The 24817-nt window shown below is 43.0% G+C and overlaps 8 protein-coding genes across 8 annotated transcripts; 5 read left to right on the top strand and 3 right to left on the bottom strand.

Annotated features, from left to right (window-relative positions):
* Positions 1–390: 390 nt before the first annotated feature.
* On the top strand, positions 391–813 carry AK88_03224 (uncharacterized protein; the record flags this gene model as incomplete). The annotated part of the gene is made up of 1 exon (XM_012480845.1): positions 391–813. One exon carries the CDS (start codon positions 391–393, stop codon positions 811–813), a length of 423 nt encoding a protein of 140 aa, XP_012336268.1.
* A 564-nt stretch (positions 814–1377) lies between these two features.
* On the bottom strand, positions 1378–4956 carry AK88_03223 (uncharacterized protein; the record flags this gene model as incomplete). The annotated part of the gene is made up of 2 exons (XM_012480844.1): positions 1378–1596; positions 1705–4956. 2 exons carry the CDS (start codon positions 4954–4956, stop codon positions 1378–1380), a joined length of 3471 nt encoding a protein of 1156 aa, XP_012336267.1.
* Positions 4957–5868: 912 nt separating this feature from the next.
* On the bottom strand, positions 5869–7562 carry AK88_03222 (uncharacterized protein; the record flags this gene model as incomplete). The annotated part of the gene is made up of 6 exons (XM_012480843.1): positions 5869–5924; positions 6128–6218; positions 6341–6428; positions 6586–6788; positions 6965–7269; positions 7493–7562. The coding sequence occupies 6 exons, from the start codon at positions 7560–7562 to the stop codon at positions 5869–5871; spliced, it is 813 nt and encodes a 270-aa protein (XP_012336266.1).
* A 1097-nt stretch (positions 7563–8659) lies between these two features.
* Positions 8660–10450, top strand: AK88_03221 (uncharacterized protein; the record flags this gene model as incomplete). Its single annotated transcript, XM_012480842.1, has 2 exons — positions 8660–8982; positions 9100–10450. The coding sequence occupies 2 exons, from the start codon at positions 8660–8662 to the stop codon at positions 10448–10450; spliced, it is 1674 nt and encodes a 557-aa protein (XP_012336265.1).
* A 2062-nt stretch (positions 10451–12512) lies between these two features.
* Positions 12513–16487, top strand: AK88_03220 (uncharacterized protein; the record flags this gene model as incomplete). The annotated part of the gene is made up of 1 exon (XM_012480841.1): positions 12513–16487. The coding sequence occupies one exon, from the start codon at positions 12513–12515 to the stop codon at positions 16485–16487; it is 3975 nt and encodes a 1324-aa protein (XP_012336264.1).
* Positions 16488–17584: 1097 nt separating this feature from the next.
* On the top strand, positions 17585–18349 carry AK88_03219 (uncharacterized protein; the record flags this gene model as incomplete). The annotated part of the gene is made up of 1 exon (XM_012480840.1): positions 17585–18349. The coding sequence occupies one exon, from the start codon at positions 17585–17587 to the stop codon at positions 18347–18349; it is 765 nt and encodes a 254-aa protein (XP_012336263.1).
* Positions 18350–18819: 470 nt separating this feature from the next.
* On the bottom strand, positions 18820–20973 carry AK88_03218 (uncharacterized protein; the record flags this gene model as incomplete). Its single annotated transcript, XM_012480839.1, has 1 exon — positions 18820–20973. The coding sequence occupies one exon, from the start codon at positions 20971–20973 to the stop codon at positions 18820–18822; it is 2154 nt and encodes a 717-aa protein (XP_012336262.1).
* Positions 20974–23508: 2535 nt separating this feature from the next.
* AK88_03217 (uncharacterized protein) lies at positions 23509–24423 on the top strand (the record flags this gene model as incomplete). The annotated part of the gene is made up of 1 exon (XM_012480838.1): positions 23509–24423. The coding sequence occupies one exon, from the start codon at positions 23509–23511 to the stop codon at positions 24421–24423; it is 915 nt and encodes a 304-aa protein (XP_012336261.1).
* Positions 24424–24817: the final 394 nt, after the last annotated feature.

Here is a 24817-nt window from a genome sequence, read left to right as displayed (position 1 = left end):
AAAAAAAAAAAAAAAAAAAAGCGCGTAAAGGGGAGAGCAAAACAAAAGGCACACAAACCACAATCCACGCAATCAGCGTAAAAAGTGCCAAAGGCAACCCAAGGGCTACTCGCGAATGAGCTGGCACACACACACCCTTGTTCACACGATATGTTCCACTTGCTTACATAAAACCCAGGCGTACTCACCCGTTAATGTGCTCACCATCAGCCAATGTGTGAAAGAAACTGAACAAGGGACAAGTGCGCACATATATTTTCCCAGGCATGTGCATGTTTACGCAGGCTCACCATAGTTGTACTGCTTAACTTCTCTGCTGCTCTCCCGCTTTACATCACCACCACCAAGCATTTATTAAGTTCATCTCTTGACCACCATTAAGCGAACAAAATGGACTCCCTCAGAAGGAACATACTAAACGGCAGACTCTGCACCACTCGAGGGATAAAATTCCAACCAAGGAACTTCACCAAATTTTACGTAAAAAATCACTTCAGTACAGACAGTGAGGAGCAAAGTGAAACAAAAGGGAAACACGCAAACGCCAAGGACAAGAAACCAAATGGATTACAAATTGACTGTGAAATTAAAAGTCCCTTGAAGGAGTTTTTAAACACGGACACTGCTTCCAGAGTTTTTGTTCTGAAGTATGCATGGAAATACATTAAGGAAAATAATTTGCAAAATCCAAACACGAAGAGAAAAATTATCCCTGATGAAAAGTTGAAGAATGTGCTCGAAAAGGACGAGGTGGACATGCTGGAGGTCCCCAAGTTGTTGTTCCGCCACATGTCATCCATAAGAAAGGAGTGAGGCTGCATGGGGCAGACAGTGTCAACATCAACGGAAAGCATTTCACTCCTCACCCATTTACCTTACACAATGTTCCCACAGACCTTTTAAGTTAAGCGTTCGCAAAATTGCATTACCCATTTCGTCTTTTTGTTGTGTCTGTCAGCAATTTTTTGGCATTTTTTTTTTCATTCCAACTTTATCTCTTCCCCTTTTGTAAATATGATAAATCAAATTGACATTTCACCAATTCGGATTAGCTAGCCAAAAGGCAGTTGTGTGTGCAAAAAAAAAAAAAAAAAAAAAATATGAACAGGTTAGGCAACTTTTTTTAAAACATTGCAACATTTTGTTTTGCTCCAGCAATTAGACATACGTTGCAGTGTCCTTTACCCACGCGTGTGCAGACACCTTGGGTTGGGGGTGATAGAAAGACAAGAGCGAAAGCCCCAAATAGGGCAACAGAAGTGCGTGAAGGTAAAGGGGCCTCCAAAGGGCCGCTAAACTGGCCACCGGGCAAATGTGCCGAACATTGAAAAGGAGAACAAAAAAATTAGGAGAGATTCGCGCTGTGTCGCGCAGCGGCTAACGGTCTCTGCCAAAGTTCACATTGCTCAGGAACTTCTTCACAAAATTTAACGTATTCAAGGCGCTGAACATGAAGGTGTGCTCGCTAATTGAAATGGAAATGACGGAAAAGCCAAGCGCCCTGAGCAGTCTCTTCTTGAACAGCGAATTGGGATTGTACAGAATGAGTCTCCCCTTTTGGAGGAAATGGCTAGGTCCATCTATTTCTATGGCGACCTGCAGGGGGAGGGGGGAAAGGCATGTGTCGGTGGTGTCGCGGTAGTGTTGCGGCGTGGAAGCGACGTCGCAACGGTGTGGCGCTCCTTCGCAACATACATAACGTACCCTCGCGCTGGGCACGTAAACATCCACGAGAAGGGAGTCCAAAATGAAATATTCGTTCTGATGAAAAATACTAAGGTGCCTCAAATCGTTCGAAATTTTCTTATGTACAGATGAAGAAACTTGGTTTTTCTCTTCTCTTCGTTGATTTCTAGCTAGCTGTTTTTTCCATATATTTAAAGTGTTCGTGGAGACTTTGAAATGTTTGTCAAATGTAGCTTGTATCTTTCTCTTCAACGACCAAGTATTATCCATATGATCATTTGGAGCCGCAGTTTGTTCATATCTTTTGTCCATTTGCTTACCCCCCTTTGAATTTTTCCTCATTATAAATAAGCAGTACGCAAAAGAGGCCTGATACAACTGCGACTGATGGATTTGCGAGATAAAAAATTGCAATTTGCTTGAATTTTTTTTTTTCCCATATTTTATAAATCTCTTATTACATTCGTGTAGGGCATTTTCAAAAATGCTGCTGGGGAAGAGATTCAAAATGGAAAGACTCCACAGGATGTTAGCGATGGACTGAACTTCACACTTGGTCCACTTTATGCTTTTTTCTTTCAATTGGGATTCGAAGAGGCTTAGCAACTTCACCATCACCATGCTCCTGTTTGTGTCGTTATATAAATCCTCGTCTTCTTTTTTGTCATTTATGTGATTCATAAAGTTGGAATATTTGTCCTCGTCTATTTGTTCCCCCATCGAGTTGCTTCTCTGTTGGTGTGATTCCACTTCTGGGCTTTTCTCCCCTACACTGGTTTGTGTGCTACCTCCAAGGGAGGAGTTACAAACCGGCTTCTGCACTTCGCTGATTAGGCAGTCCACGTGTTGTGTCTGGTTTGGTTCCCCCCTATGATGACTGCCATTCGCATTGCTGGATTGCTGCCCATTTTGTGTTTCCTCCAATTCATTCACCTGCTTAGTGTCACTTTTCCCCACTGCATCGCTGTTCGTCGCCTCGACATTATTACCATCGCATGTCTTCTCATGAATCGTATGTGGGGGAGAATGACCCACTTTGTTCTCCTTCCTGTTGTATATGTCTAGGGGGACGTCTATTCCAAGGCCCCCCATTTCTTTCTGCTTCAACTGGGTACATACCTCCTGGTGTGCATTCTCCTCCATCAGGGGGAACACGTACTCCCCGTCGATGATGTGCACATACGGCTTGCACTTGCTGGGAGGAGCAGCTTCCTCGGGGGAATCCATTCGTGAGACCAAGTTTACCTCCCCGCTCTCACACATGTCGTTCCCCTCTCCACGTAAACTTCCCTCAACACCACACACGTAGTAGCGCAACCTGTGCTGCGCGGGCATGTCCCTGTAGAGACCCAAACCGACATTTGCGCAGGGCCAAAAAATGCTGGACCATGTCCGCATAGTCATTTTGTCCTTCTCCTTGCCAATCCTCTCCAGGGAGTATAACAAAAAATTTTCAAACAAGAGAAAGGCAGCGTATTTTTTATCGCTAGCTGTATTTTTCTCCATCACTAAACTGTTAATGGTGATATCCGCATGTGGCTCCCCACTGGTTCGTTCAAAATAGCTAAAGTTTTTATCGAATGTGTTTTTAGCCCCATGTGTTGGATCAGGGTTAAGTTTACTAATCGTGAGGTAGTCCTCCTCTATACCAAATTTGGTCAGATGGTTCTCCCTAATCACATGGAGAATATCCTTATTAGCAGAATCGGCTGCAAAAATGGAGAGACTGTATAAAATGGTAGCTATATCCTTTAGTAGAAGAGAATCAAATATTTCTATGGCATAATTGTACAGGCTTATTAACAAGTCGTAGTTGCAACAGTTAGATGTTGCGATGGCCCAAATGACGTTACTAAATTCTTGGGCCTTAAATTTGTGTTCCTTCAAGTACTTGGACAAGCAGTTGTGCACAGAGATAAACTCCTCCTTGGTGGTGATCAGTTCAAACTTTATTGCACTGAAGGACCAAAGGATGATTGAAATTTCTTGTGCCTTGAAATTATTGCAATTCTCGAAAAATCTTTTTTTTATATTCTGCCATATGTCTACTTCTCGGTTGGACAGGATGGCTGACGCCCATGCGATGTTCGCCACGTGCTTTGGGATTACAGACGCGTTGCTCAGTAGGGTTTGCTTCATCAGTGCGTAGATGCTGCTGTACGTGCGTCTGGTCAGCAAATTTGCGTGGTTGTTGCAGCGGGGGCGGTCCTCTTCTCGCCGTGCCTGCTCCTCAGTTGACCACTCCTCTGTTGACCGCTCCCCCTTGGACTGCTCCCCGCTTCCCTGCCATCCCCCCACCGTGGAATACGTCTCGAAGAGACTAAAGGTCACCGGGTCGAAGTCACTGCTTGCTGTTCCCCCCTGTCTCCCCTTTCCTTCTCCTGTCAAGCAGTAATTTTTATTCTTCACATGTTTGGCTATACGGTGATAAGCCGTCACAATATTAACCTCATTAAAAACTTTTTTTTTTCCCGCGTCCGTTTTGCCACTTTCACTGTGCTTGTTAAGGACATCGAATATCTCTTCGACCGACAAGGCATTCACTAACTCCTGATTAATTATTATGTTCGAGTGATTGGCACTTGTTTTTCCGGACGTACTCTTGGCGGAGTAGTACGCAGACTGAAATTCGGGGGAAAAGTTTTCACTACTCACTGCTTCGTTGTGCTTGCTATACTTCTCAAGATCGAAGCTGTTCATTTCGTTGGTGTTGTTCCATGATGTAAATTTAAAGTTTAACTTTTTCTTTTTTCCCTTGGCACTGATTTGGGGTTCGTCATCAGGCGGATCGTCCTTCTTCTCATTGCCTCCTCCCCCATTGTCGCTTCCTTCCTTTACGTTAACCTCATGGGCCGCTTCTCCCAGTGAACCACCTTGATCCTCCCCGCTCGTTAGCTTCAAACAGGTGCGATGTGGGAGTTCCCTCGTGATGTTTCTCCCCTGTTTTCCATCCTTAGTACCACGGGTTAGGTTAAACCGAGTCACAAAAAGGGTGATCTTCTTCTTGTTACTCTGGTGGACAATTCCATTCTTACACCTGTGGGTACCTCTTCCAAAATTATACTTTTTGGTGAAAGGCTTCCCACATTTCTGGTGTAAAAGTGGAAGGTTCCCATTTCGCCTGAACACAGCAAAGTAGTAATGACTGCTTCTTCGGGGATATGTTTTCTTAAAAAAGTACAATTTCACAAAAAAACAAATAATGGTCAGTAGTCTTAACATCAATTCTTTCGATTTTCTACATCCTTTCAATTGTGTACATGGCAGCATGTGCCTCGTGTAACTTTTACGTCGAATGTTCTTGCTGTTGTTTTCTTCATCAGGCCTGTTTCCAATTTTTTTTTTTTTTTTTTTTTAAATATTTTTTGGTGAGTCATTCACCTGGGCAGCTTCCAGCCGAAGGGATCGAACATAACAATCGTGTCGAAAAGTGATAAAATAAAAAAATGGGAACCCCGCGGGACGCCATCAAATGTGGAAAAAAAATCAACAGTCAGCGTAGCCCATCAGGTTGTTTAAGCAGCAAACCAAGTGTGAAACAAAAGAGGAGAGGTGTAACTTTTAAAAGCTGTTCCAGGTCCACTGGAAGAATCACAAAACGGGTAATAGGCAAACGTGCCGCCAAACGCAGTGCGTGCACAATTCGTGTGGTGTGCATTGTGCGAGCCCGACCTGCCGGAGAAACATTCCCCCCTTATGAGGCACCTTCAAGAAGGGGCCCCCAATATATACCTTCCTCCACATTTGCACTTGGCGTACGATGACCTAGCGGTGATGACTTCATGTCACTCCGATGGAACCTTCCTACTGCCACTACGACGACACGACGCATACGCCAATACGCATGCCCGTTTCCATTTCGAATATTTACACACATATAAAACCCGCCTGCGTTGCATCGCATATTTGCTTGGATCTGTCCTTATGTGTATACTCCACCCGCTTTATGCTCATCGTTGACCCGCACGGGGTAACTATTTCGGGAGTCATATTACACGAAAAAAAAAAAAGAGATTACAGAAAAAAAAAAAAACAAAAATACAACACGGGAATACAAACATGTACCTGTACATGTAACACTTAAGAATACAGAAAAAAAGTAAACGCCATAATGGCGCGGTCAAGGGGGGGTATCCAACGGACTAATGGGAGAAAAGGAGATGCCCCACACACACACTTTCATCACAGAAGGGACTCCCGGTACATGGTCTTCTCGACATTGCTGTGCGAGCAAAAGGCTGCAAGGAGGGGGAAAAAAAAAAAAAAAATTTTCAAACCACACAACAACGCATTACACGCTTCTACATCGCCCCTGCGTGGTCTCTACCTCTACAGACGAACTCGCATACAAACAGCGCTTTGCAAACGTGGGGGAAGAAAAACAGCCCCCATGACACGCAAGAAGCAAATCCTCCTTGCGGAGGTAAATGTGCGTGTGTACCCGTTCCTCCTGGCTGCAAATCGATGAAGTCCCCATCCCCGACGGTAAAGTCCAGAGTGTTGTTCCCGTAAATGAACTTTTCAAAAATGGACTAAAAGGGCAGGCATGAAGAAGGAAAGAAAAAGGCATCAATATGGTGCAGCGAAGTAGGCCAAGTGAAAAAGGCGGAACAATGCGCGCACCGCTCCCTACCCAATTCCCACGCACACTCACCTTTATAATTATCTGTCCCGTTTTTTTGATGAGGACGGCCCTCTGGTGATCAATATTTTTCTTGGAGTAAGAGCAAACCCAGCTCTCCCTGCATGGATAAAGCAGCGTAATGCCATGACAACTTACATCGTTAGCCTGCGTGGTGCCGAACCCCCGCCCTGCTTTCTCAACCCGCACATACACACATAAACACACGCATGCACTTCACCCCTGTCACAGAGAGCTCAAACGAAAGAGAGACTTACTTCCCGCTGAGCGCGTCGCCTTCCTGCGACACCTCCGGGTTAATAGCTATTAGGTCCCCCATTTTCAGTGCCTTCCCACTAACTGGACATGACAGATTCTTCGACGGACGACTCAGCTTCTTTATATTCAAGTCCTTCGCCTTTGTGTTGCTTGCCAGCCAAAAGTTATTTGAAATGTCCAGTAGGTTCTTTTTTTCTTCCTTCTACGGAGGGGGAAAAGCGGATGTGCACTTTGTTAGGGGTGTTCCACCAAAATGTTTCAAAGTTCCATTGGAACCATGTCGATGTAAGGCACATGGAGGAGGTAGACACCTGCTGCATCAGTGGGGGTTGTTTTTTTCCCCCTCTTTTTCGTTTCCTCCAGGGAGTACAAAATCACCTGCACATGTTCAGAATTATCAATTTTTTCCAAGTCCTGCATGAATTTTTTTTTCTCTCTTTCGATCTGATAAGAAGCTTCTTCGTCCTTTCTCCTCTTCAAATCTTTAATGTACTGATCATATTCCTTCTTCCTCCTTGCGTAGGCTTTTTTTTGAGTCAAAAAATGATTGAAGATGCACATTTTGCAAAATATGTGTCCATAAGGGGTACTCACGGGTGTCTCGGCGGTCCGCAGGCATATCCAGCACTGCTCGAATCTTCGCATGGAGTCTTTTCCGAGTCTTTCCTTCAGGGTTCCCACATCTAGCGGGGTGAAGTGAACATGGCGGGGACGGATGACGAATTGGTGCATTACGAATTGGCTGAGGGTGACCTACACATTAACGCACTTGTGATTACTCCCACGGGGGCCACCCCAGACCAACCCTATCTCACCCCTCATTCGTTAAAAATAACATAGTGTGACATGGAGTCAAATTTTTGTTAACACACAAGTGAGCACTACAGAGATGGAGGTAGTACTCACCGGTTACTTTCTTCCTTTCATGGTAGGTGAATATAGGATTGGCGGTGTTATTTTTGCTATGCCTTGTCATGGTCGCTTCTTTTATTGGGGTGATTCATGTCGATAGGGTTCAGGACGGGGTAGGGGATCATTTCCACATGGAAGCACACGGTTTCGAAAGCTAAACAGTTTTGTGTTGTTTGTTCTTTCCTTCTCCTTCCTTACGTAGCTCTACTGGCCTGCTCCAAGCAACATGCACGGTGGCCACTTGAATAACCAACTGAGTGATGCGTATGTTGCGTTCCTACGTTAGGATGAGGGGGACTGCATGGCAAAACACGGTTGGTACTTTGTTTTTTTTTTTTTTTTCCTTTTGTGACTTCTATGCTAGTTTGCAGCTAAAGCAGATCATGCGGTGCAAACGGGTATCGCTTGGGGAATTTTTTTTTTGTTTTGTTTTTTCTCTATATTTTTTTTTTTTTTTGTCAAGTCAGTTCCAAATTTTCAACGCGCACTTGGCTAGGTGAGTAAGCGCAACCGCTCTCCTCCTTTTTGGACGCAACAAAATGGGTCACGTTTGCTCTTGTTAGGCTTGTTTTTTTTTTTTTTTTTCGCAATGACCGCTTGGACAAGGTAACACCGAAATGGCAACATGGAAATGGACACCCTGCCCATCTGCTCGTGCAACTCTGAACGGTCACGCGCAGCCTATTTCGCATGCACAGCGCGCCCAGATCATTTTTGTGTTGTGTCCCAGGTGCTCCGTGGCGAAGTCGCAAAGTTGCTATTTGCTAAAATGTTAAGCAGCCAAACTGTTAAACCGCTAAGTAGCGAATTGGTGACATCCCTCCCCCTCCAACCGCGAGAACCACACGCGTGTGCATACGCAAAGACGCATTTCGCGCCCCACGAAAAGCACAAAAGGTTTTTTTCACCAACCCCCAGGGGGGGATATTTTTCCTCGGACAGCTCATTTCACGTAAAACAGCAAAGCGCATCAATCGTTAATATTTTTTCGCGATTTGGAGTGAAAGCCGCTTAAGGGGAGTTAAACCTTTTTCATGTCACACATATTTGAACGCTTCCCATTTAGCGCCTTCCATTTAACGCTCCCCCCCATTTGAACGGCCTGCGCAGTGAGTTGCGATGCCTCTTCCCACCTAGCAACCCAGTAGCCCTTGCGACAAAATGACGTTGGACCCGCTAGGAACGGACATAAGCCTTTTGGACAACAACTTAACGCAGATCTTTCGAGACTCGGAAGAATGGCTAACCCTGGAGTACCTGCTACAAATGAATGTGAGGACGTCCAGGGTCCGACTGGTCCAGGCATGGCACCTGTCTCCTGTGCACCTCATAAACAAATTTGAAAAGAGGAATTCGAATAAGTTGGTTTTGAAAAGTTTTATTGACGCATCGTCCCTGGACATGGATAACTCCATCCAGGACGTCTGCACACGCGGTTTTTCCGTGTCGCGCAGGGGGCTGCGCCTCTCCGTGGGAAATTTCAAGTAAGTGCAATGATGCAGCGGTGCAATGCTACTGCTGTGTAATGATACTACTCTGCAATGATGCTGCGTTGCCCCTCATCGGTGAACATTTTGCCCCGCCGCTTCCCCCCCCCGCAGCATCCCGGGATTCCCCCTAACATCACTAAACGCGGGACGAGCAATGGTGAACCCAAACGAACTGGAGAGCGAGACAGGCACAACGAACAAGGCAAAGAAAACTCTGAGGAACATCCTAAAGCACAGCGAAACGGTGTTACTATCAGGAGAGAGAAGCGTGTTCGAATTTTTCTTATGTGACGTCGGCGTGGGTCTCTCTCTAGCGGTCAGCGAAAGGGAAGCAGAAATGTACAACAGAGACACAGTCCCAATAGAATATGACAGTATTTTTATTGACAAGAAAAAAGGGAGTGCATTGGATCACTCGGTGACCATCCATTATAGCGATAGGGATGAACAGGAAGGTAGTGGCATGTCAAGGGGGGGGACAAACCAAGAGGATGAAAACAGCGAAAGGATAAATTTAGCCTTGGGTGGAGATACCATGGCATCATGTGGAGTACTCCCACACTATACCTTCCATCATGAGTACATCATTTTTGATAACTCACAATTGTTACCTCGGTACTTAATACAATTTGAATGTGACCCAAATGGAGAAGAACATTTCAGCTTGCCCTTATGTGACTACTGTGGAAATGCACCATCTGTCTTTTATTGTGAATCGGATGAGGTAAAATTATGTGCCAAGTGTGATCATATTATACACAGCCAAAATAAACTTGTGAAGAAACACATCCGGAAGACACTAAACGAAGCACAAACCATATCAGGCAAATGTAAAGTACATGTACAGGAACGTGTGAATATGTTCTGTACAATTTGTCACATACCCATATGCAATAAATGCGTTTCGAGTCATGCACACACAGATTTGTGCGGGGAAAATAGCCCATGGTTCAGTAACAAAAACGATGCAATAATTTCACTAAATTTAGCTTATAAAGCCATCATCAAACACAGTGCCATTCCTTCAAATGTCGTCAAAGGCGAAAAAATTAAATTAAATCATATGTTGAAAAAAATCGATAAATTATATGAACAAGTCAGGTCAAATATAAAAGATACGGAAAAACATGTGTACACAATTTTAGAAGATGTTATTAAACAGCTACATGTAATTACTGACCAGAAAATGTGTGCAGTGTTGAGTGAAGAATATGAATTGAAACGACAATTTAGCGAAATTGCATGGAACGAAAATTTTCTCTATTATCTACAAACAGTCTTGCCTCCAGCTGATTTTATGAATGCTTGGCTTAAGCACTGCTTGGTACGAGAAGAAATTGAAAGGAACTCGGGCCACGCGGAGACGCCCAACGCGCTCGTGTTCCCTGACATGTGCATTCGCGGAAATATCAACGTCGTCACGGAGGAGTCTGCGCGCCACGCGGAGGGAAAACAACACTAAATGTGGGGCGGGGAGGTCCACGTGGGGAACACTCGGTGCAGTATGCTCCCCCTTGGGGGGATGCAATGCAGCCGATGTATAGTTGCCAAGGTTCATCCGACGCAGTCAGGATATTATACCAGTTATGTACCCCTCCCCCTTATATGGATTTTCCACTGTTGAGTACGCATCACATTAAATCGCATCGCCCTTTGGATCCTTGTTAGCTCATTTTGAACGCAACCGTGTGGACATGTACACATATACACTTTTCTGCCCCGCAAGTTAAGCTCTTTAAAAAGGCACACAAATCGACACAAAAAGGGGACATTCTAACATGTTATACGTTGCGACCATTGGACTCTTTTTTTTTTTTTTTTCTGTTCCCATATTTGTGAACTTATCACACCAAATTATGGAGGGGGACAAAAAAAATCGTTTATATAGGACTGCGACAAGGAACGTAACGATGCGTATTTTTTTTTTCTTTTTTTTTGTGTTTTGGGGCATGCCATCTTGCTCTGGAGCGACGATTGTGTGTTCCCCTGCCTATTCTCTCAAATGCTCAATCAAATTATTTTCCGCTTAGGCAAACTAGTCCCTCAGGGAAGGGACCCCTGTGGTTTGCAGCTATACCATGTGGCATCAGTAGGTCAGTGTATCTTTGCATGCACACGCGTAGAGTAGCGTCCACCTCCGTATTACTGCCCTCCGTTCATGTGTATTCCTCTACACGTTATCCATGTGCCTATGCTAGTTCCTTCCAAAAGTGTCCTAATTGTGTACACATTTGTGCAAGCTTGCCTCAATTTCCATTTCCTCTTTTTTTTTTTTTTTTCTTCTTTTTAACATAAAAGTAGATCCCCAACTTGAGTTTATTTTAAAAATAGTGCCACTGTAGGAAAAAAAAAAAAAAAAAAAAAAAAATACCTTAACCGTTAAGGCTATTCAGAAAAAAAAAAGCTAACAAAATGTGTACGCAAAAAAAAATAAAATAAAAAAAAAAAAAAATTTTCATTAAATTAAAAAAACGTACAAGCTTGACAAAGTGGAAAAACAGCACATAGTGAGGCACAAAAGGCCAGTGTAGCGAATTTGTAAAATGACGAAATGAAATAACATACGAATGTAGCCGAACCATGAAATCGCAAACTCGTGAAATTATGAAAAATGAAAAACTAAAAATGAAAAATGGCAAAACAACGAAACAACGAAAAGTACAGGCAGCCAGCTTTCGAAAAGTAACCATGGGAAAAAAATGAAAAAAAAAAAAAAAAATAGTTTCCTTTCCAGAATTAGGAAAGAAAAAGTAGCTGTCCTTGTGGGCTAGTGATACCAACAAAAACTCTTTCTTCATCACCATTTATAATTATTTTTGTACATTTTTTTTTTTTTTTTGTTTAGGTCTTTACAGTGTCCAAATTCATAGTACACATTTTTGTTGTTTATATGTTTATGGTCTTTCTTTGCCTTTGCGGTCCACCATTCGATGAGGTGGGAAAAACGATCCAGCAACTTTGAAGAACATGTCCTACTGCTGCATTCTCTATATTGCTCAATTAGAGAAGCAGTTAAAAGGGGGGGGAAAAAAAAAACATTGTCCCCTTTTTTGTGCATATAAGACTAGGTGGACGGGTGTGCAGGTAGACCGACCCAGGCGGCATGAAGTTATATTCACCTGAGATACACACCACAGGGGTGACTTACCAGGTGTGGTACAGTTAAACAGAAAAAATAGAAAAACCCTAAGGATCATCCAAAGCTGCGAAACACGTCTAGATGCACCTTTTTTTTTTTTTTTTTGTTTTTGGAGATGACCCTACACAATGATGATAATAAAACAGAACTGTTAAATTGCCATAGGGAGAGAATAACAAAAGTATCGTATTACATCCCCTACGTATAAGTCGTGACGATTTGCATGCAGGACGGCAGACACACCAAACGTGTTAACCGCCCATAAGGTATAAATACTAACGATAAAAGACAAGTAGAAAGAGAAAAAAAAAAAAATTAAATTGACATGTTTTTCCTTCCTCATAAAGGGTAGACACAAGTGACATCCTCAATACAAAAGGGAATCATGAAAATCGTAACCATTCACAAGAGTGAAATTGCACCGGTTAGTAACACCAATGGGGACGCCACCAGAGTTTTCCACGAAAGGCCCCCACAGGGTTACAATACGGAAGATATTCATGAGATTATGAACGGGTGTGAAAAACCTGAGGCGCTTTGTTCCCCATTGGAGAAGAAGTTCCTCCATGCCCGTGGTGCAAATCTTCTACACAGTAATGAATCCCACAAGGGGAAAGACAATTCGTGTGTCTTCAATAACACCGGAGAAGGTACCCCCGTGGGTGGTCATGAATATGTCAATCGCCCACTGCACAGCACTGGAGGGACGCTCATTGGTGAGGGCCACGCCGAAAAGGAGACAAGTTCAACACGAGGGAACAATCATCCCTCTTGGGGAAAAGGAACAAACGGGACACCTTCAACAGAGTACCAACGCAGTGAAGAAGCAGAAAACGACGAATCACTACCCGATTGTCATTCTAACTCATCAACGAACAAAAATTTTATCCCTAATGGTGGTCACTCCCGATTGGTGAAACCCCCACATGAAGATTTTCCCAACAGTGGTGATAAGTATATGTCTGATGGAGAGGGTGGGGAGGATCGAAACATTTATCGTCCCCCTTCCGTGGATGAGTGGGAGAACCTGTTAGAGGGGAATCCTGAGGGGCATCCCATCGAGTGCGATGAAATAACCGCATCAAGTGCGCCACATGGTAGTGGTAAAAATAACTTGAAAAGGGAACGCATCACCGCAAATGGAGAAAAGGTTGCAGTGGTGATGAGATCAGATAGGTGCCAACAGGGAGAAGGACTTCTATATAACGAGAGTGAAGAGGTGGACACACACACAGGAGACAAAAACGAAGAAGAAACATCCCCAGTGAGAAGCCTACTAGTGTTTGACGAAATCACCAACACATGGAACATACTCTGGAAGTTCGGAAACATATCAATTATAAAAAGCTACGACATAAATATGAACGGTGCTGAATCTAGGCATGTAGCTCTGGACGATCTGCAAAGCATTAACAACTTGTATGGCCAGGTGACCACTGATGTGGATTACGTCACTCCTGAGGAGAAATGGGATTTCATGAAACGAAAAATTTACAACACATTTGGAGAAAAATACTTTTTTATAAGAAAAGACGGTGATGGGGTGAATGGCCAAATGAGTGACAGAGAAACGGAAGAGTGGCAAAGCGATAAAGCGGGCGTCGGCGTTGAGTCCATTGGGGAAGCTGTATCGACAATGGGACAGAGGCTAAGGGAGGCACACAATGATGGGAGACCGGTTAAGTGCGAACAGATTTGCAGCGTGCCTTATCACACAAAGGGTAGAAATGGGAACAGATTTGACGTCCGACGGGGGAGTGTTATTTCATTTGATGAAGCAGGTGAGGGTCCATCTGTCAAGTGTGAAGAGGAGACAACATTTAGTAACGGTGAATGGAGTGGGAAGAGGGCTCGAAGCAATGGAGGAGGTTCCTTAGAGACAGGCGACACGGAAGACATCCCAACGGAGAAGTTGAAGGCGAAAGAAGGAATGACCTTGAACAGCCCCCCAGTGGAAGTGCCAACGCCAAATGTCGAGGGAAGGAGAGAACTGCTCCGAAAAACACATGAAAATAAATTGAAGGAACAGCTGGAAAGGAAGGAAAGGAAACTACGCAGAGAGAAAGAAAAGGAAAAAAAAATGCAAATGAGACAAGAGAAAAAAAAAATGCGAGAAGAAAAAAAAAAAATAAAAGAACAGGAAAGGTTAAAAAGGAAGGAAGAAAATGTTATCTTAAGAAAAATGAAAAAGTTGGAAAAGTGGGAAAATGTGCAAAGGCTCCGGAGATGGAAAAAAATGCAAAAGTTGGAGAAGATGGAAAGGCTCGGGATGTTGGGAAGGCGGGAGAAGCTCGACAGGCAGGAAAAACTCTACAGGCAGGAGAAGCTGCACAGACATGAAATGCTACACAGGCAGGAGAACCTGCACAAAGCGGAAGGACTGGCCCCCATGGACAGGTTAGCCAAGCTTCGTCGCATTGATGTGATAGAAAATGCAGAGAAGCTACACAGCGTAAAGCCTCTAATTGGCGAGGGGAAAACGACAAAAGGGAATGCCTGTCCAAGCAAGCTCAATTCCACCCCTGGAAAAGACGAAGACAGTGGCCCGAACCGTTCCAGCCAACTAGAGGAGACCAATTGCACCCTCGACTCCATCTCGAGTATCGTTAAAATGTCACCAGAGGACGAGGAAAAGAAAAGACTGTTTATGGAGAAGAAGCAAAAAGTGTTCAAGGTAATACGGAAGAATGCCCACCTTCAAGGACGAGTGTTCCTGGACGTGGGTTACACTCATGAGGAATGTAGACATGTGCACAGCCAATGGGGAGACGGTGGAGGGGAGGAAGAACAAGGGGGTGATAATAAATACCTGCAAATTGCGAATAGCACGTTTGAGAGGAATGCAGGCAGCTGGGTAGTCTCGTGGGTACTCTACGGAAGAACGCGCAGGAAAAAATTCCCAATAAGAGATTACGGTTTTGAAAAAGCAAGGCAAATGGCAGAGGAGTACAAAAAGGAGAGAATTAATTTTATCTTGAATAACATCTCTGAATATGACACCTATGTTAGGGATGTTTTGAGCAGTGATCTGGAGGAAGGCACCACGCAAGATGCATGCACAGTGATGGAAAATGAAGAAGAAGTACACCACAAACAGCTGATTCAGTTTTGTAGCGATCTTTTAAAAAAACCCATCAGCGAAGAGCATTGGAAAAATAAAGTAAAGTGGGTCCAAAATAAAAAAAGCTGGATCATTGAAATTATAAAAAAAGAACAAAATAAATTCATAAGAGAAAAAATTTATTATTCAGAAGAAAAGTATGGTTATATAATTGGAAAGTGTATAGCTGTGTATGATTACCTGAACGCAGAACACGACCTCCTCAAAAATTACTTCGACGTTAATGTTGCTAATTTGCAATACGATAGTAAAAGACACGCTTGGAAAATTTCCAGATACGTTCCTCATCAGCTGAATAAAAAAAATTATTACTTTGATGTACGTGTGTATGGTTGGATGTACTCCAGGAAGCTGGGGCTCCTATTGGCAATTTATTTGAATGCGAAAAGACCTCAGGGGGTAGGTTTTGAGAACATTCTAAATAGCAGTTCCCCCTTGGTCAGGCATCTTCAGGAAAATTTTATCCACAGGGAGGAATACCTTTTTAGGGGGAATTGTTCAGGGGAAGTTCACTCTGAAAAGGTGACAGCCAACTTTTGTGATGATGCGATGGAAGGGCTAGACTTACCCGCATCCAGTGGGCACCTTGACCCGTGCAAAGAGAAGCGCGTAAAATATTCTCATGCGAATGGGATTGCGGAGCATACATCGAAGCAATGCATGCGGGGTTATGAAGTAGGCGCCTCGTATGATGCTACATGCAAGGGCGGGTCACCAACTAGCAGCATGGCTAGCAAGCCCAGGGAGGAAGAAAAAAGAGATTACTCCAACGCGCCGTGTGGATTGATTGATCGGGGGGATAGGGTACAGGACAATCGCGATAGGCCAGATGAACAGGTTCAGCGAGGGCGAAAGAGAAGGAAGAAGATGAAGGGCCAAGAGGAGAGATCCCCATATAACGCAACCGATGATGAAGAAACCCCAAACGGCAGGAGACATTCCCAAAATGATGAAAAAGAAATAAAAAATAAAACAACCACGGAAAATGAACCCGACTTAAAAAAGTTCTACGAGACTGTTCACAACAAAAAGTATTGCCAGCTGAAGGAAATGCACACATGTAGTGACAAGGAGTTATTAAGTTTTCTCTCGAATGAAAAAGACAGAGCCCTGTTCTTGAAGGAAGACATACACATCCAAGGAGAAGACGAAGAATATTTGATCAACATTTTGGAAAATTATTACTACTACAATTTGTGCCGCAAAATGCTGAAAGTGAGGAAGAAACTTTCCATGTAATTTTTTTTTTTTTTTTCTTGTTTTTTTTTTTGTACCCATGGTGAACTCATTTTTTGTTACAAGTGTGCCTGATGGGGACCAGTGCTACTCCTAGTCTCACCCTCTCCATTCATAGAAAGTAGCAGGGACCATTACTCAACTGGTTCTCTGTGGAGTACACGCATGTTCACATAACTGTGTGTAGATTTCCATCATATGCTTTTTTCATTTTATTTTATTATTTTTTTTTTTTTTTTCGGGTGAAATGAGTAGACAGCATGTGCCAATGGCACCTTTGGGTTTTCCCCCCAAAGGCGTTTACACACTATCGTAGCACTGCTTCAGTGTGCTGTCCTCATTCTACATTTTTTTGAAAAAATTTTCCGCCTTTTTACGTTCTTTCCTCATTTATGCTGTTTTTTTTTTTTTTTTTTTTCGTTTTTCCCTGCGGCTGCGTTTCAGAGCTGGGGCAATGGCAAGTGGGCCGCCGCGCTTGTCTCCATTTTTGTGTGCCCCTCGAGACCACCTGATTGAGGAAGTATCTCCTCGTACAACTGACCATTTTTTTTTTTTTTTTTTTTTTTTTGCAACAGTTGTTAGTACCTTGATTTGGGAACATCCGTTTGTGGGGCGCAACGCCGTGTCCATTACACCGTTTAATTATTTCCACATTAAAGGTAGCCCCCCCACGCCGCTGACCTTTTTTTTTGTCTGTACTGTACGCACAGGTGCGCTGAAAAAAAGGGAAAAAAAAAAAATCAAATGCGGTCACCTCACATATATATGCATAATAAATACATGCATGCATGTGTGTACCCGTGCGTACCTTTACAAGATAATTTTTTCAAACAAACTGTTGTTATGGAAGGGAAACCCGGCTTTCATTTTCGTCCTTTTGCTGAAAAGACATTTTCATTTTGTCCACTCGCTACCTTTGGCTGTTTGAGCGCCCAAGCAGGAAAAAAAAAAAAAAAAAAAGTGACACTTGTAAACACCGCAACACAGCGTGGAGGCAACCCTACATTTGCGCGTTGCGTTTTGTGAGACAATCGCCCCTTTGTAGGCACTCCATCTGCCTAACTGTCTTCCCCAATAGGTCGCCCAACGAGTAAACCCCAATGGATTGTACGAACGTATATGCGGGTGGGTTGAGCGACAGTCCCCTCTTTGGCACTGATGGCGACTTACAGCCTGTTAAGAAGCACTTCTCCTGCTTCACCGAAAATGCAAAAATGAATTTCCCCCTGAAGCTAGACACTCCCAAGGGGAAGCACAAAAGAAGACACGAAAACGTGTTTGACCGACTCACGGATGCGAACTTTTACACAGGAATGCACAAGCACAAATTTGACACGTTAAGGAGCAGGGGTGCCGCGAAAGGGACTTCGCAGCATTTTAACCTCAACCACCTACTAACGCGGGGAGCTGACCCAACCGAACAACACCCACGGACCATCTGTGAGCAGGGGACGACGAAGAAGACGACAACGTCATGGACGATGGAGCGGAAAAAGTGCAGACGGTGCGTAGTTACTCCAGGGACGCTGGGGATGCAAAAGTATGGAATACAAATTGCACGACCCAAAAACATCTGGCTGTTCCGCAACGGAGATGAACATCACAATGGGCTCCTCTTCCTACTCAAGCCACACATACACAATTGGAAATCGCTGCTGACCGAAATTAACAAAGTACTTGGCCCCACCATTGGGCCTGTTAGAATAATCTACAACGCAAACTTCCGCCAGGTGCAAACCGTCGAGGGCTTGAACGATGGAGAAAAATACCTCTGTACATCTGGGGAGCCTCCAGCGCGCCTGGACAGGCTCACTCGCTTCCTCAGTCCCTGGGTGATGCACGACAATGACCCCCATGCGGGGTAGAATATATGTCCCTGTAGCGGCGCAGCTGTGTAACGGCGATATAGCCTTGTTAATAACTCCTCAAATACGAATGAACAAATGTACTAGACACAACGCGCTTGTGAACACCCCGCGTAACCTGTCTCGTACAAAAATGTACGTAGTTAAATTTATCCTTGCGGATCACCTCACTCTGTTTGAAGCTTCCTCTTAAGAAGTGGGCACGTCGGGAGGACGCCTTGTTTATAGTACGTGTGAAAAAGGGGTGTCTTTACATGTTCTTACTTTGAGTAGTTTTATGTGTTTAATGGATGCACATGCACGGGGTGGGGGAAGAGTGACCCGAATTAGTGTGCAAAAAAAAAAAAAAAAAAATGCACGGATTTATATAGTTCATGCAGAGCCTTTAAAAATTTTATTACAAGGAAGAAAAAAAAAAAAAAGAAAAAAAGGGGGGGGCCTGGGGGGGGAGATTTTTCTCTCCACCCGGTTTATGCGAATATTTCTTGTTTGACGGAGAGGACATGTTCAATGACTACGGTCTTCTCCTCCCACTCGAATTGGCTCTCGAACTGCTCCCAGTTCTTCTTGAACTCCTCATATTCCTTGAAGGAGTGGAACAGCTCAGTAACCTTTTCAATCCTCTCGTTAAATGACGCCTCCACTGTTTTGCGGTCCGATATGAGTTGATTGCGTTTAGCTTGCCTAACCTTCTCGTCCATGACATCGAACTTCTTAGAGTAATCCTTCAAGTTATTTTTTATTTCTAATTTTTGCTTGTCACTGAAGAGGGACTTGGGGTGAGGTCTAAAAAAGAACTGAAAGAATGAAGGCTTCTTAATGGTCATTAGGCACCTGCCTTGGAAAGACCATATGAAAAATCCCGTCTCGCTGTTTTCATCTTTGTAGTTTGAGGAGCTAGCTGCATTGGCCATACTAGAAACGGAAGTAACCAAATACCTTCCACAGTTACTCCATGAAACGGAGTTTGCCAATAGATGTTCATCCTTGTGTATAACTTCCACCTCATCATTTGCATTCAAACAGCAAAAGTATAAAAGACCTTCCGATCCTAATGATGCTAGGATGAAATAAGATCCCTGAGGTGACCAACGCATAAAATTCATTTGGCTGTTTATATCAAATGTGCTTGTCCATTTTGTATTTCTAGCTGTTCCTTTGTTCTCAATTTTGTAAAATCTTATTTGCTGTCTGCTCGTGGCTTCATCCCTCACGATTAAAGCAAATCGATTGCTATTAGATTCTTCCCAGTGGAACTGCTTCGTTTTTATTCCCTCAATTTGGATATTGTCAACAGGGATGTTCTTTTCTCTTATACGGAAAATTTCTAACTGAGTAAATTCCTTCTTGCTCTTTTTGCTGATCTTCTTTTCAATAGTAGTTTTAAGACACAAGTAATCTCCTTTACTTTGCCAGTGAATGGATGCATGGACCACGTCATATATTTTCCTTGAAACAAGTTCCTTTCTTGAAGGAATATCAACAAGGATTAATGTGCCTGGAGTGGTCTTCGATCCTGGGATCCATATAGATACAATATTATCAACAGGGGACCAGTCAAATTCTTTAACGAATGTATATTTAAGAGGAGTCCTCTTCTTTTCATGGTCTTCCATCAACAACATACTTGGCAATTCATACACATACACCTCTTTCTGTTTTCCTATACAAGCAATATATTTATCATCAGGACTCCACAAAAAGTAATTATAGCTTTTATCCCTAGCACTAAATTCAGGCGTAATAAAAGAACGCAATAACTTGCCTGTTATGACTCGCCAAATACATATGGACTTTTCATTTCTAAGTGAAGCAGGCGTACCATCCCATGTCAGCACATAATTCTCATTCGGTGAAAAACTAATCTCCTTCACACTCTTATGTTGTAAACGAATAAGTTTTTCAAAATTGTCTCCACCCCACAGAGCTATACCAGGGTTGTGGAAACTAACTAAGTAAGATCCTTGGTTACTCCACTGCACACTGGAAAATGGCGCACTCTTTTTATAAGTTGTATAAATGAGTTGTGGTTCCTTTTCTAGAGGATCAAACCAATGTACTTCAAAGTGAGAATCGTACCTCACAATGAACTGCTCTCTGCACCTTTCATCATATAACCACCATCGAATTTTTTCTCTTGTAAATCCGACCACGTTAATTGGCATGACATGTTCATCTCGGTTTATAATATTTTCTATATCGTCCATTTTGGAAGCTGTTAATACGTGCTTAGCATCCAGCTTTAGCTTGTTCAAAATCTTCACTGCTTCATTCGCCTGGAAACTATCATTAAAAGTTACAAAGCATATTCCTTTCGTCTTTTTTTCATCATCCACGGGCATATATATTTTTATATTCAATAAGGAAGAGTCACTTATTTTGGCATTCAAATGCCTTATGAACAATTTCTTCAACACCTCAGCCAACCTGCTGTGCTTCTCTTCCTCCACCTTTGGAATCCCCAATATGGTTACGATTTTGGGGAACTTGGTTTCCAAAGTGATTAGGGCTTCTTTCTCCGCATATTTCTTGTTCAGCAATTCTTCATTTCCGTCATCACTGTCGTCCGACAGGAATTCCTCCAACCCCTTATCACTCAGCTCGCTCTCAGAAACCTTCACCATGGTTTTGCGTCCTCTCTACTTTACAGCTCTGTTTGTCAAGCGTTTCTTCGCTCTTGCTTACGTCTCTTTCTTTTTCCTTTTATCGTGCGTGTTGCTTCCCTGTCACTGCTGCTGTTGTGCTGTTGCTATGCTGCTCCCACAATTGGTGCTATTTTTTTTTTTTTTTTGTCAAGCAACTAGCCAAAATGGAACAGTCACTTCGGTATCAACGGCGGCGTACATATTTGTACAATGCCCCCTCGATGAGATGCGAACATGTGCTTGCGGGATGCGCCGTGCAGGGTTTGACTAAGCCCTTTTTTTTTCAAGTAGATCGCCTTCAAAGGCTTTTCTAACCTTTTCACTTGCCAAGGTCAAAGGGAAAAATATCTCAAACCCTTTTCGTCACAAACTCGCGACAGAAGATAACCGCAGCCACTTTTCCTGAACATATAAAAAAATTGCTGTTGCGCGTAAAATATGCTGCATAGGATAGAAGCTTTATAATTTTTGCATACGCCTTTTCTTTAAGGGTTGGCGAGTTTGCAAAAAGGGAGTTAATTTTTGTTTTTTTGCGCTGCTTCTTTTCCGTTTTTTTCTATTTTTTTTTTTTCTGCTTCTTTTTTTTACACTCTCTTCCTACGCTTCCCTGCTTGGGAATGCTTCTGCTCTAAACTACTACGCTGTTTCGAAGTTACGTGTCGGTTAACTTTTTTTTTTCCCCTATTTTTTGTTGCCTGAAAAATTAATTTTTTTTTTTTGTGGGGTAGGAGGAAACACTCCGCAAGGGAAGAAGCGCCTTGGGTGCCCCCTGTTGCTGCGCACCGGTATATTTGTCGCCCTTGCCAGGGCGCATATGGTAAAAGTAGCAGTGCATACCGTTTTGAGGGAGCAAGCCGAATCCGCAAAACTTTTGTGAATCCGTGAAGTGAGCGCTTTATAATTTTTCTTCACATGCGTTGTAAAATTGGGACGCCCGTGTATATATTTTTTTTTTTTATGTAAACTTCCATACCCCGCAGGTGCACCTTTTTTCCCCTCATAATCCCACAACGTTGTTGTCATACAGCGCGCGAATTCAGTCAGGGAGCCGCCTTTGCAGATTTCCCTGTCGGATTGCCCGCGCGTAAAACCCACACCTTTGTGCGGATTTATTTTATAGGGACTATGCAATGGGGTCAAAAATATATTTTACCAAAAAAATGAAATGATGTAAAAAAAAAAGCCTCTCAAAAGGGAGGAAGCGGGGGAAATAACTTCCTCACCAGACGGATGCCGCCAAATTGCTATGCACATAATAATGAGGAAAATATAGTTAAACCCGTAAAAGCCATACACGGGAAAAATGTTACAGGAATTGGCAAATTGCACCATTTGGAAAAAACAGCTGTGGGAAGTAGAATGCGGTGACGCGTGACATTTACACCCGCTCTTAACAAAGCCTGGGCACGGCGCCCCTTTGGCCTACTCCTCACGTTTATTCTCATTGAGGTAAATTATTTAGTATATTTAGCCAAAAATGTGTTCCTTGTTTGCGTTTTTTTTCCAAAAAGGGCAGCTGCATCCTCACCTAGGCCCAATATGTAGACCAATTTTTACCTGCATGGTCAGGCAAAAACATGTGCACTTTCTATGAAGAGGTGGACACACAGCAAGAAATAACATGGGATACCCTTTCGCATCATTCTGGAAGGATGTATGTTCCAATATTTTATCCTTCGTTCAGTTCATTGTTCCAATGTGACAAGCTATGTTGTCTTCCTACAATTGGAGGAGCTTATCTGGTGTGGTACGTTTAGTAAATTTATCAAGTTGACCTATCCCAGCGATTTTTTTTTTTTTTTTTTTTTTTTTTCCCTGCACTTTTGTTGCCACGAGAACATAGTTGTAAAAATAAAGTCATTGATGCTGGTAAGACGAAATGCTCTTAATCACTGTGCGTTTTACGCACGCCCAACGTGGGGGCAATTTGATTTACTTTATTCTCCCCCGTTTGGACTTTTCCAAAGAATACATCCTTTTACGTGAAAAAAAAAAAAAAAAAAAAAAAAGCGCAATGGAGCAGAGCTGATACTAATCTGACCACTTCACACACTTTACGCATTCACATTGCTGTGCAAACAAGGGGTCATGTTTTTTTTTTCCCGTCCTAAATGTTTATTTTTTACCATTTGGCGTGTGTAAGAAAGGTCCATGCTCATTTTTCCAAAAATGTCAAATGGGCAAATGGGCGTATAATCAAATGAGCTGACCACTTTGCGGTGAAAAAACGCACAACATTCTGCGATGAGACAAAATAGGACCAACTACGCCAAGGTGGCTTCCGCGTCATTTTCCCATTTTGCGGGACCCTCCCGGACGGAAATCGTTGCCCCCGCAAGCGTGTACAGAACTGTACATATCTGTATGCGTGTACATATATATACATATGTAGAAAAAAGGAGAAACAAACCCTAATTGTCCCTCCGCTTCCCCTCTGCGCTGAAAAGCGTACCACTTTTTATACATTGTCACTGCCCGCTGCTCCACATCGTTAACCCCAAAAAAAGGCACAAAATGCAGGAAGCCCAGATCGAGGCCGCCCTGCACATTTGCAACATCCTCCCGGCTCACTTATTCGAGGAAACGATTAAACTGTTATCCAAAATTGACCAAAACTTAACCAACAACATTTTGATCAACAAAGAAGGTCCAATCAAAATAAAATTCGATAGCCAACAAAATAAACACTACCTTGGGAATATGTTCAATAAAGAAAAGGATTCCTATAGGTCTCCCTACAGTAACAGGTATTACCCTGAACATTGCCCAAATGGGTACATCCCATCGGAATCCTTAAGGACGCTGGAAATATTGTACAACGAAATGTATGACCGGTACAGGCGAGCATACTACATAGGTGGATTGTCTTCTGTTTATCTGTGGCCAAATCCAATGGAAGAAGGATTTGTTGCATGCTTTTTAATCAAGAAAAAGGAAAATTACGACACATGCACAAGTCTCACATGGGAAGGTACTCACCTTATACAAGTAAGCATAACTAATGTAACAATTCACTACCAAATTTCCACCACTGTAAATTTTTTCATTAAGAAAAAAAACGAAATGACCCTGTCTGCCTCCATCAACAAAGCTTTGGAAACACCCAAAAAAGTCTCCAACGTTAATTTGGTCAAGGATAAATATTTCCACATGCACAACATGGGAAAAATGATTGAAGGTATCGAAAACTCGCTCAGGAAAAGTATTGAATATATATACTTACCAAAAATGAACGACATTTTGAATTGCATCCGGATGGACGATTCGTTTTCGTCTTCTTTGCATAGTGCTAATGGTACTTCCGCCCATAACTTGCGCGCCATTTCGAGCAACATCGCCTTGTCTAGAGAGAGTATACAGGACGAGTTGAGACTAAAATTGAAAAGCAGAGAGTTGGACGCCGGAGCGGAGTACTCCCTTCGGACGTGAGCATAACGAGTGAAGTGGCCAAGCGATACCATCCCCCTTCTTTCACATTGCGAGCATGTGCTTATCGTTCCACATTCGCGTGCCGCATATGATAATATGAAATGGGGCTTGCTCAAAATTAGTGTGAAAAGTGTATCAACCTCTTAGGAAAAAAAAATATACATATACACACATGTGTGTGCATTTCTGCATACGCCGATGAGTTACATGCCTGTGTCCACCTTCTGTTCTTTCGCCCAAAACTCAACAACTGGAGGCATTGTGCAACATATTTGCCACACCGCAGTCTTCTCCCATTTTGTAAGTTTCTAATTTTCCAATTTTGCCACAAAACGATTTATGAAGTTTTATGCCAAATGGATGAAGCTGCGTAAAATTGAGTTTTTTACCTGAA

Source organism: Plasmodium fragile (genome assembly GCF_000956335.1).
Source record: "Plasmodium fragile strain nilgiri unplaced genomic scaffold supercont1.35, whole genome shotgun sequence".
Lineage (NCBI taxonomy): Eukaryota > Apicomplexa > Aconoidasida > Haemosporida > Plasmodiidae > Plasmodium > Plasmodium fragile.
The sequence above is the reverse complement of the archived record's forward strand: the minus strand, read 5'-3'. Positions and strand labels throughout refer to the sequence as shown.